This window comes from Mustela putorius, unplaced genomic scaffold (genome assembly GCF_011764305.1).
Source record: "Mustela putorius furo isolate JIRA1106 unplaced genomic scaffold, ASM1176430v1.1 tig00003942_pilon_pilon_pilon, whole genome shotgun sequence".
In the NCBI taxonomy this organism is placed as follows: Eukaryota; Metazoa; Chordata; class Mammalia; order Carnivora; family Mustelidae; genus Mustela; species Mustela putorius.
The window spans coordinates 2370736-2388408 of record NW_025422087.1 but is presented as its reverse complement, the minus strand read 5'-3'; the positions used below and the strand labels follow the sequence as shown (position 1 = coordinate 2388408).

Below are 17673 nucleotides of genomic sequence, written 5' to 3'. Positions count from 1 at the left end.
TTCTATACCATTGGCCTACATGTCTGTCTTTATTGCTACTACCACACTGCTTCGATTACTGTAGCTCTATAATATGTTTTGAAGTTAAAAACTATAAGGTCTCCAGCTTTTTCTTTTGAGATTGTTTGGCTTTAAGAGTCCTTTAAGATTTCCCATATGAAATTTTGGATTTTTTTCCCCTATGTCATCAGAAAACTCAATTGAGACTTTGGTAGGCATTAAACTGAATGTGCAGACTGCTTTGGGTACTATGACCATTTTAACGTTAAGTCTTGCAATTCACAAACACAGAGTATCTTTTCATTGATTTTTTACCTTCTTTAATTTCTTTCAGCAATGTCTTCTATTTTTTTAGTGCATAAGTCTTTGGCCTCCTTTGTTAAGTCAATTTCTAAATATTTTATTCTTTTTTGATACTACTGTAAATGGGATTATTTTGCTAATTTTCTTTTCAGATTGTTCAGATAGTTCAACAATCTTTTCAGATTGTTCAGATTATACACTAACTGTTCAAGTCAGGGTACAGAAATGCAATGGACTTTCACGTGCCGATTTTGTATCTGCACCTCTGCTGAATACTTACTAGTTCTAACAAGGCTTTTTGTTGTTGTTGTTTAATCTTTAGGGTTTTCTGTGTACAAGATCATATTATCTGTGAACAGAGATAATTTAACTTCTTTTCCCATCTGGCTGTCTTTCTTTTCTTTTCTTTTTCTTACCTAAATGCTCTAGGACTTCCAACACTATGTTGAATTAAAGAGGCAAGAGTAGACATCCTTGTCTTGTTCTGGATCCAAGAGGACAAGCTCTTCAGTTTTTCACCAGTGAGTATGGTAGCTGTGGGCTTGTCACAGAGGGCCTTCATTATGTTGAGGTTTTGTTTTTAAATTGAGTTTGTTGAGTGTTTGTTTTTTTATCATAGACAGGTGTTGAATTCTATCAAATACCTTTTCTTTATCCACTGAGGTGATCATGTGGTTTTTGCCCTTCAAACAGACTGAAACCTTTTGTTTATTTATTTATTTATTTATTTACTTGAAAGTGAGAATGTGTGCAAGCAGGAAGGGGGATAGGAGGAGAGGGAGAGAGGAATCCCAAGTAGACTCCACGTGGGGGCTCGGTCTCATAACCCTGATATCAAGACCTGAGCTGAAATAAAGAGTCAGATGCTTAGCCAACTTAGCCACCCAGTACCCCCAGACTGAAACATTTTAATGTCAAAATGATTTTGTTTAATTAGAATGATGATCTGTATATCCACTATCTTATTCTTTTATTCTGAGACTAGAAACTATAGACTTCTACAGTTGGTAGGGATCTTAGATAGCATCTAATCAAGTGAGACCCAAAAGGTTAAATGACTTGCCCAATATCACAATGCAAGTTATCAGAAGGGCTGACACTAGATCCTAGTAGAAAATTATTTCTGTACTGCTATCTTTCCATAAACCCACACACAATTTATCCTATAGAAACAGCCTAAAACTTGTGTGAAAATGTGTGTATGGGTAGAGGTATACATACAAAATATGTTTATCAAAGCCTTATAGCAGTGAAAAAAGGGAACAATCTAAACTATTAGATTGAGAAACTCAGTAGATTATGGCATGCCCATATAAAAAGTACTATGCAGCACTTCTGAAGAATGATGTAAAAGTATACTTTCACTGACACATCTGTAATTTATTAAGGGAAAAAATTATAAAACTCTACATAGAATTCAATTCCATTTCAAGAATTACATGTGTACACACATATACTCTTTAAAAATCTAGGATACGCACAAAAATGTTAACAATGCTTTTATAAATAACGATTCTTAACTGATTTATACTTAATCTGTGTTTTCTAATTTCTTGACAGAGTATATGTATTTCCCACACATATTAATTAAAGTACTACCATTAAATACTATATTAAATTCACATGGATGTCTTCAAAACAAGCAGCTAGAGTTGCTGGACAATTTCTAATTACTCATGTCTGGCTATTTGTGATTCTGGATGAAGATCAGCTCATGCTCACAGATGCACTTACCTCCATGGAGCCAAAGAAGTTTATCACGGCACTCCTCTGAGTTACACTTAGTCCTCAACTCTATTTTCCTTAACCAATAGTCCTAGGCACCTTCTACAACATTTTCAGGGTTAATCTAATTTATCAACCCCCATGACATAACCAAACTTAGGGGAGGTACTCTAATCGTCTTCACTAATAGAAGGGGACAATGTTTTGATTACTTGGGCCCATCACCTAAAACCTCTCCCTTCCTAATAGATACATGTGTCCAAAATACAGATCAAAATACAGTCATTTAAAAATCTAAGTTCTTCTTCCTTTCATGAACGTTTCAGTGTAACCTGGAGGTAGGGCCCTCCAGGGTAGACATCTGGGCAGGCAGGGGAGAGGAGAAGACTGAGCAGAGCAGAAAGCATGTCTGTGCAATATGGAGTTGTGTGCACACATGGCGGTTGAGGGGATAAGATCAGTTATGGACAGGGTCACTAACCAAGTAAGTAAATACAGAAGGATACTGGGAACCAATTTGTACTGTCAGAAGGAAATTATGAATATTAAAAAGGACAAAGCTAGAATGAACCCTATGGTGTCGGCTGAAACTGTGGATATAATTGTGACTTCATGGTTTCTCAATATAGACAGATCCATGATAATATAGACAGGTAGACAGACGTAAGCATGTGTGGAGTACATACATACATACACACACACCGTCCAGCTCTTTTCACTAGGGGGCTCAGGAACACAGACATCCTGGTATCAGTGAGCATACCTATATACCAAAGTCCTGCTTCCTAAACATCATCGTCCTCCTGTAAGAAAGCAGGCCTCCTGGGATAAATGGCTGATACCAGAGTCGGGGCAAGGAGAGTACAAGACGAGCACGGAACATCTTGTTACGCTACAAAGTGAAGGGTCACTCAAGAATATGGGACATGCCAAAAAGACACGGGTGATAGCTTGAAGGGGCCCCCACTGGCCGAATGGTAATGGAGCATTACCCACTGAATTAAAAAAAAAAAAATCCTTGAGTCCATGCTGAGATTTAGAAAATGAAAAAAATTAGAAGTGTGATGAGGAATGGGCATATTTACAACCTCAAAATACCTCCACTCAAAATACTTATGAATTATATAAATGGACAAAACCATTGCTTAATAGTGAAGACCTCTGGGAGACATCACCACGGTCAAGTGCTCTAACAGAACAGCACCGGATAACTGAATAACTGGATAGGCAGGAAAGTGTTAACTCGCAGGCCTCAGACTATTTCTGGAAAGGCCTGCTGGCAAGGACGGTCCGTGGTTAACATACGAGAATTTGGATTTGAGGAGTGTTCCCACCATTCCCTAAATGATGGGAGTGTCTCAACAGGCCTAAATTGTCTGGACAAACAATATGGTTTACACTCAACACCTCCTTTCCTTCAGAGGGTCTAGAATTCTGGAAGACAGAGGGGTACCTACATGTCTGACCCTCAGTTTAAAACCTTGGACACTAGGTCTGTAATGAGGCTCTGGGGGAGACGACACCTCCCCCATGTCCTACTCAGTACTGAAGGAGGTTAGGTGTCTTGCGGGACTCCATGGCAATGAACTCTTGGAAGCTCCCCTGGCTTTGTGCTCTGCGGAGATGCCTTGCCATCTTTCCCTGTAACAAGTCTTGGCTTTGGGCCTGACCATACATGCAGAGTCTCACGAGTCCTTCCAGTGTGTCTCCGGAGTGGTCTGAGGGACCCCACACATGAGACAAATTGGAATCATGGATAAGAGGATACAATGAGAATAGAGCATCACCTCTCTGAGATGCCTACCAGAATACATAACCTGAACCTCATCATAAGAACACAAAGAAGGGCAATCTTTGAGAAGAACCAAAAGAGGGACAATCTATAAAATAATCTATAATTTTCAAAAGCGTCGAGATTTTTAAAGCCAAGAAAAGACTGTTTCAAATGTAAAAAGACAAAAGAGACATGAATACTAAGATAACGTGTTTCTGAACTGGATCGTTTTGTTCCAGAAAGGACAGTACTGGGACATCCGTGCTAATGAAATACCTTCCACTAGAACAGTTAACATGCCAGCGTGACTTGCCCCAGGGGGGTGACTATGGCAATAGGGAAACTTCCCTGTTGGCAGGAAACAGCCACTCACATGTTCATGTTCATACCTTACGTTTGAGTGGTTTTGGGTAAATAAGCATTCTTGGTACTGTTCTTTGAGCTTGAGATTGTTCCAAAATAAAAAGTAAAATAATAAGAATGGTGAGGACGCAATTCCATTCCTCGACACCAAATACCAAATGAGAGAGAGCACAAGATCCTAGGTGGGGCTAGCAGAAGCGACAGTAGAGGCGAGGAAAAGGATCTTCCCCACTCTTTCTCCTCACCAAGACCAAGTTTACATAAAGCATGCAAGCTTCAAAGTCAAGTATTTTATCTGTACTGGTTGATGATTCTTAAAAAATTTTCATTAAGTGGAGAAAATCACTGGAGGTTGCAGAGCTGACTGTTGCTTACCCAGGAATAACTTAGTGAGTCTTAATTACTTAATGATAAAACTAGGCATTTTTACTCTGTAGATTTTCAGGCATAACTTTCAGCTCGAAAGCCCATCCACATGACCCACTGCCAGAGAACTAGTACCAAATTTTAAAATCGTTACATTACCGTTTGTGTGCTTCCTGTTTGCTGCGACATTCTTCACAGTAATATTTGTACTCACTGCACAGAGTTTCTGTGTTGCTGAAACCCCTGTGTAAAATTCAAGATAAATTTATTTAGTCTATACCAGAAAACTGTGTATTCATTTAAAAGTACTCTAAACCAAAGATATTCATTAAACTTCCAAAATAAGTAACTCTCCATTTACCTTAAGCAGTGAGTGATCGATGTGTTTTGTTCCACGTCAACAGAAAGGTCTAAAAAATCTTCATCTTTGCTGCTTACCTGTAAAAATAGGGAATTACCTCTGATTTCTTTAACTGTCAGTACATCATTGTTCTGAAGTGACAGAATTAAATGCATTCATTCTATTAGTAGTAGTAAGTACATGAAGAATTCATCTTCCATGAGTTCAAAAGAAATCTACTGGATCTGGATTATCCAAAAGGACACTAAGTAAAGGACTCTCAACACACGTACAGGTTAAACAGCAAAGTCCACCTGTGACTGATTCCCTTTCCGGCAAAGATGAGGATGGGAAATCACATCATTTTCCAAAACCTTGGTATTACGGTGAAACAAGAAACAAACTGCCCATATATACTAATTCTTAAAAAAAACACGGGCTAAGACTAAATGGGGACACTTGGCAAAGGGCATCACACCTGTGCTGTTTGATTATTCAAGGAAATAATTTTGCTTAAAATGCCAAATTACAATCTTCACTGACGACCAAATTATAGTCTTCATCAATGACCTCCTTTAATCCTTCTTCTTCTTCAAAAATAAAATCTAACATAAAGTTCTGTTTGTATTATGGGTAACTCATCTGATTAAAAAAATTTCAAGTTATTACTTATTCATTTGAATTGGATTAGGACAGAACTTCAGACATCGATTTTCCTAGCTCTTCCCTTCAAAGACTCTATGCATAAGGTTAGCACACAACAGATCTCTTGACTGTGCCTCTCACACACAAGGGCTATAAGCCCAGTGCAGTAATTGCCTTCCTGCTTCAACGGTGCATCAATTTTTTAAGATCAGCATCATTAACTTGTGACAGATTACGTGGCTGTACATACTATGTACTTACACAAACAGGAGTAGCTATGGGTACCATGTACGTACATTCTAGGGACACCACGAGGGAAATGATCTGGATCTCAAAAGATTCAGTGAAAAAGAGAATAAGAAAGACTCCTTAGAGAGAGAGGAAAGGGAATGTGAGGTGCTAAGGAAAAAGAATCAGCCCATTTTGGGAGGAAGAAGGGTAGGATGTCAAGGTATAGTATGGGACAGACAGGCGAAAGCCAGACTGAGCAGGGCCTTATGTGTAGGCTAAAGAGAAATAAAGATTAGAGAGTCTGGTGTTTCTCAAAATGAGGTTTGTGGTTCTCAGGCACGGCCTCAGGGGTCTTCATTTTAGATTTTGATCTTTATAATAGCATAAAAACTTTGACATAATGATTGCTCTGGAGTTAGTACGTTTGGATTTACAGTTCTGTTGGTACTGGGAAACTACCAAGTGGGACAGTATTTAACTCTTTAAAGTGTTGGTAAACACGTCTGGTTGTTGCTGGACTCCCCCATGCTAACATCAGGTCACACCCAGGATGTGGAAGACTCAGTAAAGCCCTATAGGCTAGAGATGTGGGTGAGGAGTCATTAGCACAGGCGATAACAAAATGGAACATGACCCTCCCAAGGCAGAGCAACAAGCAGCCCAAAACAAAAGCCTGGAGGAAGCCCACATTTGAAGGATTAATAGCAGAAAAAGAATGGGACCAGAAGAAAGCATCAAACAACAGAAGAACACAAGAAGAGGGTGCCATTACAGAAACCCAATCTTCTACCAACTGCGACATTAGCCACTGTGTTACTAACATCTGCCATATGAACACTGTCTCCAGGAAGCCCACTCTGAACCTGCACACTCCATCCCACTCCCACCTGGATAGGTCAGCTCCACTGTTGTCCGACTCCCACAGACTCGTGCTTACTTGAACTACAACATACTGTACTGGAATTACCTATCTGTTGGAAGCCTGCATGCTCACCTGTGAGCATCTTGAGATCAGAATTGAGGTCTTACTCATCTTCCACCAACCTCTACCCATCTTCTACCTGGCATAGTTGGTACTCAAATAGTTGTACGAAACTAAATGAAGAAATGCTATATATTCATTCTGAGAAATTCTCAATGTCATTCCTCTAGCTGAACTTGATAAAGGCATGGTACTAATGATCATTTACTGAGTCTGCAAGAGGATGATTGAGATTTTGAGGAAATATTCTCAATTCATACCCTTAATTCTTGGGAGACTATCTGCAAATACATATTGCAGACCACAGGAGGACATAGCTAGCGAGGAATGGATAGAAGGATCACTATCCATCCATTACAAGTAAAATTAATAAATATTTGAGCAAAACAAGAATGGGTGATATCACTTTCTCCATCTAATCCTCACTCCCATCATCCTCAGTCTGTAACATAAACTTCAAAGACCTTATATCACAGTATCCCCAAACCCTCCCAAATCTACTTTGCCAGCTTCACCTATTACTGCATTTCTCAACATGCTAAACAAATTTAATTATTTTCTGTTTTATTGAAGAGGATGAATTATACATATCTTCTAACACAGACCAAACTCCATCATAAGCATCAAAAGCAACTGTCAAGTTCTCTGATTGTACCTATTATTCCAAGCAAAACACTGCTCTAATAATTGGACAATATATTTACTTAGAACTCAGCTCCAATAAAATTCTTCTTTATAGGATCTACAAAAATTGTGTTAAAAAACAAATGGAGTTGGTTAGATTGAATAAATATGAGTACTGAGACCAATTCCTGCCATCAAACATTGCCCAAACTCTTACTACAATTAACTAATGGCTGCAGCAGTGAGCAATAATCCTTACTCTAACCCAAAAACATCTTCACAACATGTTAATATATTCAAACACTCAATTATACCTCTTTCACTTGATGTGAGAGAGGGTCACCAATAAAAATGTATTTCCACAAAAGAATTTTATTTATTACTACTGTGTCCTTCATTAACTAAAGTTATACTACTGACAACTATCATTTTCCAAATGCCTGATTATAATTAAACAGATCAGTGCATAATCAACAGTCAATAGATCATTAATCCGTATAGGTCATGGTTCTATTTAAAGACCCTATCTTGGGACGCCTGGGTGGCTCAGTTGGTTAAGCAGCTGCCTTCGGCTCAGGTCATGATCCCAGCATCCTGGGATCGAGTCCCACATCCGGCTCCTTGCTCGGCAGGGAGTCTGCTTCTCCCTCTGCCTCTGCCTGCCATTCTGTCTGCCTGTGTTCACACTCACTCTCTCTCTCTCTCTCTGACAAATTAAAAAAAAAAATCTTAAAGACCCTATCTTTTAATTCATGGTGGAACCAAAACAGTCACCATTTGCTTTGAGAGAGAGAGAGAGAGAAAGAGAAAGAAACTACAATATTACTTACATTAGAGCCAAAAACAAACAAAAAAACCCCACACTCATCTATACAAATAACAAAATAAAATATGTACAAGATCAACATGAAAACTACAAGATGATTTCTTTCTAAATCAAAGAAGATGTAGATAAATGTACAGTCTATGTAAATGGACAATGGACTCAAGACTGTGAAGACGTCAGTTTTTCCCAACTTCATCTACAGAGTCAAGGCAATCCCCTTTGAAATCACAGCACACTATCTTGTGGACAATGCTAGTTTTTAAATATTGTGTGATTCTACGGTTTATATGGAGAAGCACAAGGCCCAGAGCAGACAAAGCAATAGTCATCATAACTTGGGAGGCAGGTGAATGGATAAGTGAATAGGTGAATGGATAAACTGCAGAATATCCACATCATGAAATATAATTAAGTGATAAAAAGAAATGAGCTACAAAGCTACTTTTCTATGATTCTAAATATACAACATTCTGGAAAAGTCAAAACTATGGAGGCAGTAAAATGATCAGGGGTTGCCAGGGATTTGGAGAGGAAGGCGGGATGAATTTGTGAAACAAAGGGTGAAACTACTCTGGATGATACTTTAATGACAGACACGTGTCATTATACATTTGTCAAAACAGATGGAACCCCAGAACAGGCAATACCAAGACTGAACTCAAAATATGAACTACAGATTTTAGTTAATGTGTCATGCGGCGCCTGGGTGGCTCAGTCAGTTAAGGGGTTAAGCATCTGCCTTCGGCTCAGGTCACGATCCCAGAATGGATCGAGCCCCACATCTGGCCCCTTGCTCAGCGGAAAGCCTGCTTCTCCCTCTCCCTCTGCCCGCTGCTTCCCCTACTTGTGCTCTCTGTCCAATAAATAAATAAAATCTTAAAATAATAATAATAATAATAATGTATCATTATCGGTCCATCAACTGCAACAAATGTACCTCATTAATACCAGACATGAATCATAGGGGAAAGTAGAAGAAAGGAGAGAGAAAGAGTTGGGAACTTTCTGTATTTTCTACTCAATTTTTCTGAAGTCCATTAATTAAAAAATGTAATTTCCTATTAGCCTCACTCAACATACTAGGTATGTTTATCTGATTTAGAAAAACAAGTAACCATGCTATTCTTCCAAACATCCATAAAACATCTGTCTTATTTTTCTTGCTTGTGAATTCTCTTTTCCAATGGATGATGCTACTCTTCTGTGCTATTAAAGACTAGTCGTAGAACCATCATAGTAGGACTGGACCTGAGTGGATGCTAAATGTTGCGGGAGATTCTGATGAACAAGATATTTGTGTCTCCCCACAGACTGCCTTTACCAAGGCATAAGAACAAGACATTATCAACCAGAGAAAGTGAACAACACCTTGAATGAGAGATCAAAATTTTACCAACGAGAGGCAGACGGATATTGTGTGCCCACACGTGAGACCCTGAGAAAGACACGTTAACTGAATCACTCCAGCCAAGAATGCGTACCTGCGTCTCAGTTAGAAGGAAACATCAGATAAACTCATTATGAGAAATGTTAGATTTCTTTTTTAAAAAGGACATATTCTTTAAAAATGTAAATGTCTTAAGAAGGTAATGATCCTACGAAAGGACTGGGCTATCTGACCCCACATAAAATCCATTTCCAGGCTTCTTCCCTACTGCTCTGCTTTACGAAGTATCCAGCAGTGGGTACTTCCCCCTGCTTGAGTGTACACAGTATGCTTTAGTTTTTATTCCAACAATCAGCAATAAACACAACTTCAGGAAAAGGGAAAACAAATTAATGTACCTCCCTGACCTGTAAGTTTCTTATGGACTTAAGTAAGACACAGACGAACAATTTCCAGAACATGACTCTATGGCCTCTTACACGGAAATAAAAACAAATACAGTTGACCCCTGAGCAATGCAGGGGGGGTGACAGGTACCGAAACCTCCTACCCACGCTGCCACTGTTGAAAATCATCTGAGTCTCCAAAAAGCTAACTATAAGAGCCTTCGGTTGACCAGAAGCCTTATTGATAACATAAAACTTGATTAACACACACTTTGTGTATGTATCATAGTATGTATTTATAATAAAGTTAGCTACAGAAAGTGTCGTTAAGAAAATTATTTTTAAAAACCTCACATTTACAGTAGTATACGTATACAAAAAAAAAATCTACAAATAAGTGGACCCATGCAGTTCAAGCCCCTGTTGTTCAAGGGTGAACTACGGTCCAAACCGCAGTAAGTATTTTTCTGTCAGCCCAGGTACTCACTGTTTATAAGCAGCATTACTACAGAGCATACTGAGTACAAGAGCAAGTACAGCTTTGATAATTCATTTATGCTACACCTAAGAAATTACAACCTTCATGTTCATCTCTCACACTCCATCTCTAAGAAGTTTTAATAAAAATGAATTCAATCTGCTCTATACAAAATTTTATGACATACTTACAGTTTCACAAGTAAGACATCTGGTTTCATTTATCAGTGTTCCCTGAAAAATCTCGTGAACCCATGGTGGGTCTGGTGTGCTGTTGTTGTTCTCATTGTCAATATTACCGTTGGGTAAATGGCCATTTTGTTTCTCATGCTTTCTTTCTTCTTGTAAAATATCAGCAATGGTATTTAGCAGGTAATTTAAGAATTCATGGGCATCTTGCTGTATGTAGTTGTCAAATAGTTCTAAAAATAAAAATATATTAGAGAATTACTTCAAAATTAATAACCTGATTAAAACTAGATGTAAAACAAATATCCAATATTCTATCAGAACTAATTACAAACGTCTGGTATTGTCAGTCATGTACAAGAAACAGATTATCTTTCACAAAAACATATGACTAAACTTGGAGAAAATACAGTTAAGACAAATGAGGATCTTCTTTTTAAAGCAACAATATTAAGTGATCCACGAGAATTGTGGGCCATGCATCCTAGGGATTCAGTCAGAGGTGAGGCCTGGAACCTGGAACTTTCCAAAGTTCCTCCAGGGGACTCTGATCTGCAGTCAGGTATAGGAAACATTGGTATCATAAATGATCTATTCAATCCAGATAATCTCTAAAAGTGAGATTTTGTAACTCTGTGAAATGTTCCCTGTAACTATACAAATGAAAAAAAATCACCAAAAACCAGTCACTGACATGAACTGCTTTATACCCAGCACTGGACATCACACCACTGAAACTGAAAGGTAAGGACTTCACAGGCAGTGTTGCAGGTGCTCTTTGTAACAACTCTGTGACTATGTTATTGTCATCTTCCAAATGAGGGAATGGGATCAGAGAGGGAAAGTCATGCCACCAGGAAGTGGCAGGCCCAGGACACAAAGCAGGCAGTCCCCAAGCAGCCCTGCTGCTGCATACAAAGCAGCCTGCCCAGGGAGGCCCTGCCCCACAACTGGCACCTGCTGCTCAGCGATCACACACACTGAGAAGATCTGGCCAGCAATATTTTACCTTTAGATACTCAAGGCACATTTAATAAATTCCAAAGATATCACAGCTGACATTTTTCAAATAAAAGACAACAAATTAGGAACAAAACTTAAGCAAAGTCTAAGATAAAAAGAACAAAAAATTACATTTTAGAAGAGCTACAGTTATGACTGCATAAAATTAAGTTTCTGTGCATTAGAAATCACTGAAAAGGTTTTTAAAAAAAAGAGCATAAAAACTATTAACAGCTTCAACACATGAAGAGCTTATACAAAAGGAAATACCAAGTGTGGAAATCAACAACTTATAGAAACAGAATTCAAAAAGTTAAAAAATGTGAGAAAATGTTCAATCTTATGGTAATCAAAAAGGCCTTGATTTTCTGGTCTGGAAAACGGAATACCATCGTCTCTTGCAAAGTTACTGTACGAACAGAATGGAAACTAGTGAAAATGTGGATTTGGGAGGTACAGTCATAAAAATAAAGCCTCATTTCACTCTTGGTGTCAAAAAGACCTGTAAGGAGCCTCAGATGTAAGGTGCAGCTGCTCGAGCAAGACTGTCTGGATTCCTAGGATGGTTCGACCTTTCATTACATGTATGTCACAGGCAATTTATTAAACCTCCTTCTTGGAGTTCAAGTCAAACTCAATAATACTAATGCAGTTAGAGCCACTCCCCACTTCTCTTCTTTAAACTTGTCCTGAGGGATTTGATTAGCCTCCAACAAGCCCTTTATGTTTAAGAACAATGAAAGCCTTGAGTCCTGAGAGATACTGCATTAGCCTATGTGGCATTAACATTTAACTCATGATATTGTGTGTCCAGTGGTTTTTGCCCATGAGGGACAGATCCAAGAGACTGTGACACCATTCCCCATCCCCTGTTGCCGCCAGAAGTCTGTGTGTCACTCCCGACACTGACACAGCTCACTGCAAAACCTCCCAGCTGTCTACTCTATCTTCCTGAGACAAACCAAGTCATGGTCAGAACCCTTAGATGGTTCCACCGCTGGACGGGTCTAGGCAAGGCTGGGGTAACTGAAGTCAATCATCTTTCACTTTGCCTCTCAGTGCAATGATGCCTCATCCCTGAAAATACTAGTCTACCTCCCAACCCCACTCTCCCATCCTCTATTGCTCTGAGTCGTTTATTGTTCCTTATTTCCTTCCTCATCCTTGGGATTTTCTTCTTTCTCAACCCTTTCTGCTGTTCCCTCCAGAACAAGGTTCTGTTCTAAACTCCCCATCTTTTCAGCCTCTGGCATTTTTGAGCTCCCTGCAGCCACTTCTAAATCATTACACTTTGCTTTGCATATGAAAAACTCACCCTCAGTCAAAAAAGCTGTTAAGGTCTGGCCATACTACCCTGAACCTCCTTCTTTCTGTGGTCATCTGTCAACTTCCCCTCACCTCCTAAAGGCCTGATTCGTGGCCTCTTTGTCCATCCCGACTCCTTCACCAACCTTGACACTTTGAGTGTCTGGGCAGCTTCTAGAAGTGTACAGGACACCCTTAAAAGTCCCCTTTTTATCTCTCACTTACTCATCTATCACCAGGTCACAAAACAACCACCCATGTCTGCTAAGAAGGAAATAGGCTAGAGTTGATTAGTCTTCAAGGAAAATACGAACAAATTGGAAAAGTCAGCGAGGAATCTAAAAGGAAGGATAATGGGAGAGCACCATAAAAATATTTTATAAAAACTCTAAGGGCCTAGTTAAAGTGAGATATGAACAATTTACTCTATATGCTGGCTCTCTATATGCTGGCTCAGTGCCACAGTCTAAAGTAGTCTCTTCCCCATGAAATCAAGTTTTTTCTAACCAAAGTTTTGGGGTTTTTTAAATATTTTCTTTATTTATTTGACAGAGATCACAACTAGGAAGAGAGGCAGGCAGACAGAGAGGAGGAAGCAGGCTCCCTGACGAGTAGAGAGACCAATGCGGGGCCCAAACCCAGGACCCTGGGATCAGGACCTGAGCCCAAGGCAGAGGCTTAACCCACTGAGCTACCCAGGCGCCCCCTAACCAAAGTTGTAATAAATGTATTTTGGCTGTGAATATTTAAAATAAACTATAAAATTAGAAAATAACTAAAAAGATATAAATTTCAAAACTTCTGGTTAAGAAAAAACAATAAACAATAAGAAGTCTCATTTTTTTTCCTGTTAGAAGTTATTTTAGCATCTATGCATGTCTTTCAAAATAATTTATAAAGCAAAATAGGCAAATACTTTTGTTTTTTTAAAACTTGAAACAACTTTTTTTAGATGTTGTTCTTTTAACACAGAACAAAGGACTTCACATGCACAGACATACCTCAACTGACTTGAACACTCTGGAAATGAGATATAGAGTAAACCAGAAAATACTCTTAAAGCATTTTGTTGAAATATTTAAAATAATTTGCAGCCCATTTTTTATAAATATTATGGTACATGTGCCAGACTCTTGCTATGCCTGAGTAGTCAATACAGATTTAAAAACTTCAACCAGAACCACATAAACAGCAAAACAACAACTAAATGGCCACAGACAAGACCCGTAAACTGTATTACACTTAATTTCTAAAATCTTGGTTTCCTTATGGTTTGCTTTCTTTTCTGCTAAGTAGCATGATGGGAAAGGTGGGCTTCAAAGTTGCTTTGGCAAATTAAACAAATTCACTCATTCACTCACTCACTCATCAAATATTTAGTAAGCACCTACTATGTGCCAGGAACTAGATTACATGCTGGGAATACAATGGTGAGCAAAAACAAATGGCTTCCCCTCATCACGGAACTGACAGTCTAATGGGACAATTCATTATTAAATAAATGAATATGAAAGGTATAAATTATTAATCCCAAATAGCTGCAACATTAATGCAAAAAAAAAGGGGGGGGAAACTAAATCAACGTGTAAAAATGTTCTGTGTTCTTCATAATTCAGAAATAGTTAGCTTTCATTAATACAAAAATCTTTTACGCTCTTTTGGAGAAACAGGATTAAAATGAACATGGGAATTATTCACTCACATCTATTTAACAGGTGTTATTTGTAATAATTTCCTCACTTAAGGAAGACCAATCCTTAAATATATATTCTTACATATTTATATCAGTATCTCTCTGCATCACCTGTAGCATCGCTAGGTACATACAGGTTTCTTGAGAATAAGGATCTTTTCTGTCTCATTCACTGCTGTATCTCCAGCACCCAGGACAATGCCTGCCACATATTTAGATGTGCTTGGCATTGTATGAATGAACGAACGAATGAACTACCAAATGAATAAACTACCAAATGAACAACAGGGGCGGAAACAGCTACGACAACATGGGAAGAAATCTGGGCCCAAACAATAGCGTGAACTACCTGTGCTGTTAAGACCCAGTGAGTCAGGGGCGCCTGGGTGGCTCAGTGGGTTAAGCCGCTGCCTTCGGCTCAGGTCATGATCTCAGGGTTCTGGGATCGAGTCCCGCATTGGCCTCTCTGCTCAGCAGGGGGCCTGCTTCCCTTCCTCTCTCTCTGCCTGCCTCTCTGCCTATTTGTGATTTCTCTCTGTCAAAATAATCAAATAAAATATTTAAAAAAAAAAAAAAAGACCCAGTGAGTCAGAGCACACAGCTACACGTGCCAGCTGATGGGACTTTCAAGCCCCCCAGAAGTGATCCCAAGCCAAGTCACTGCTAGCTAGCACACAAGTAGCTCATCAGTCTGTGTTTTGAGTCTTCTAGAATGGTAGAGTGGCTATGGGAAGTTAGCAGTGTAGAACGGAGGGCTTTACTTCTTACCTAGGTTAGTGCAACAGCCTCCTGGCTGGCTTCCTGGGCTGTACTCATGCGACCCATGCCCGCTCATGCTACCACACCACCCAGCAGCCAGATCAAAACACATCACCCACCTGCTCAGCAACCCTAACGGCTCAAGATGGCTTTCAAATTAAAGCCCAAGTTCTAGGCCCTTGCCCTTTTGCTCTTACTCCACTCCAGCCACATGAATATTCTTGTCATCCTTCAAGCACTCTGGGCAACTGCAATTTCGATTCTATCCACTTGGAATGAGTTTGCCTCGGATTTTCCAAAGGCTTCTCACTTCAACTCTCTGAACTAACATAACTGATCAACTCCCTTTCCATGTTTTATTTTTTTTTTCATGGAGATAACACATTAAATTACATGACTATTGGTTCTCTCCACTAGTTTCTGGCCGTCAACAGAAGCTAAATATATAATAGTTAATCAATTCAAACTTTCAGCTAGTTTCCCATCATTAGGGAGAACACATTTATGGAGCAAGTCTTATCACACTGTAAAATTTCTATGCTACAGTTCTTATATGCTATGGTTAGGGAACATGAATTAAAATTTTAAAAGCAAAAATCCATTACTGAAATTAAAACAGTTTCTTCCCAAGTAACATCGAAATGATTAGCTATATAAAGTATCAGCGGTTAACATAATATGGAGCTAATATCGACTGCAAGTACAAAACATGACGTGTTTATTTACAGCATACCATGGAAGAAAACTGGTTTAAGAACAACAATCCAGGAAGTGGAGTGGCAGACGCTTTAGCTGGGGCACCTGCGGAGTAAACAGATGCTGTGCGGCAGCTCGTAGTCGGTGTCCGAGGGTGCAGGCCACCATGAACCGGCTCCAGGAGGACTGCGACCCCTACGCGGTAGAAGAGCCTAGCGACGAAGAACCCGCTTTGAGCAGTTCTGAAGATGAAGTGAATGTGCTTTTACATGGAACTCCTGACCAAAAACGAAAACCCATCAGAGAATGTCTTACTGGAGAAAGGGAATCATCTAGTGAAGATGAATTTGAAAAAGAAATGGAAGCCGAATTAAATTCTATCATAAAAACAATGGAGGACAAGTTATCCTCTCTGGAAACAGGGTCTTCCTCGGGAACTGGAAAAGTTGGAACAGCTCTGACAAAGTACTATGATGATATATATTTTGATTCTGATTCTGAGGATGAAGACAAAACAGCACAGGTGACCAAAAAGAAGAAGAAAAAGCGACACAGGATTCCAACAAATGATGAGTTACTTTATGATCCTGAAAAAGAGAACAGAGATCAGGCCTGGGTTGATGCACAGAGAAGAGGCTACCATGGTTTTGGAATACAAGGCCACATCAACAACAGCAGCCTGTTCCAAATAGTGATGCTGTCTTGAATTGCCCTGCCTGCATGACCACACTATGTCTTGATGGCCAAAGGCACGAATCCTACAAAACTCAGTATAGAGCAATGTTTGTGATGAATTGTTCTGTCAACAAAGAGGAGGTTCTAAGATACAAAATCCCAGAGAACAGGAAGAAAAGGCGAGGCCCTGAGAAGATGAGGTCCAGCCATGAGGACGCTGCAGAGCCAGCAGAGGCACAAGCAGAAGAACTCTACCACCCAGTCATGTGCACCGAATGTTCCACTGAAGTGGCAGTCTATGACAAGGATGAAGTCTTTCATTTTTTCAACGTTTTAGCAAGTCATTCTTAAATAGCTAAGTTGGCATTTAATTGCCCAATACCGTATGTAAGGCAAATATGGACAGTTCTTTTCCTTCTGAGCGGTTATTTGAGGACACATTATTGATCTTTTTGAAAGAGAATGATTGTCAGCCTTCATCTCTCCACCCCCTTAACATTTTTTTTTCCCCAGCTCTGACGGGACTCATTATTAATTCCCTTTTTGAGGGGAATTTGGAAACTATGGGCCTTTTTATATATTAAAGCTCTTTAGAATTTAAAAAAAAAAAAAAGAACAACAATCCAACAGTCAAAATAGTGGAAATTCTGAAATGGGCAATATCCATTTGTGCCATAGATTTAAACACAAACAAACAAACAAAAAACCCCAGCAAACATAAGGTCAGTAGGAGAGTTAAGCAATGGATAGTCCATTAAATGCTCTTTAACTTGTATGCTCTCCTCCACAAAATTACCAGGAAAAAAAATCAAAAGGCAAAACAGTACTTCATACAAATGCCAGCAACATCAAATAATAAACATGCTTTTCCATTAAATATTGTTTCTGAGGTATAGAAAAATGAAACAAAACTATGAGAGCATTA

The 17673-nt window shown here is 39.2% G+C and overlaps 1 protein-coding gene and 1 pseudogene across 1 annotated transcript in view; one reads left to right on the top strand and one right to left on the bottom strand.

Moving 5' to 3' along the window:
- The window catches only part of USP12 (ubiquitin specific peptidase 12), a 29013-nt gene extending 13570 nt beyond the window's left edge, over window positions 1-15443 (bottom strand). Inside the window, 4 exon segments of the mRNA XM_045069572.1 lie at window positions 4691-4774; window positions 4893-4969; window positions 10622-10851; window positions 15431-15443. Coding sequence (XP_044925507.1) covers window positions 4691-4774; window positions 4893-4969; window positions 10622-10851; window positions 15431-15443 — 404 coding nt within the window.
- A 722-nt stretch (window positions 15444-16165) lies between these two features.
- Window positions 16166-17292, top strand: LOC101675122 (annotated as a pseudogene).
- The last annotated feature ends 381 nt before the right edge of the window (window positions 17293-17673 follow it).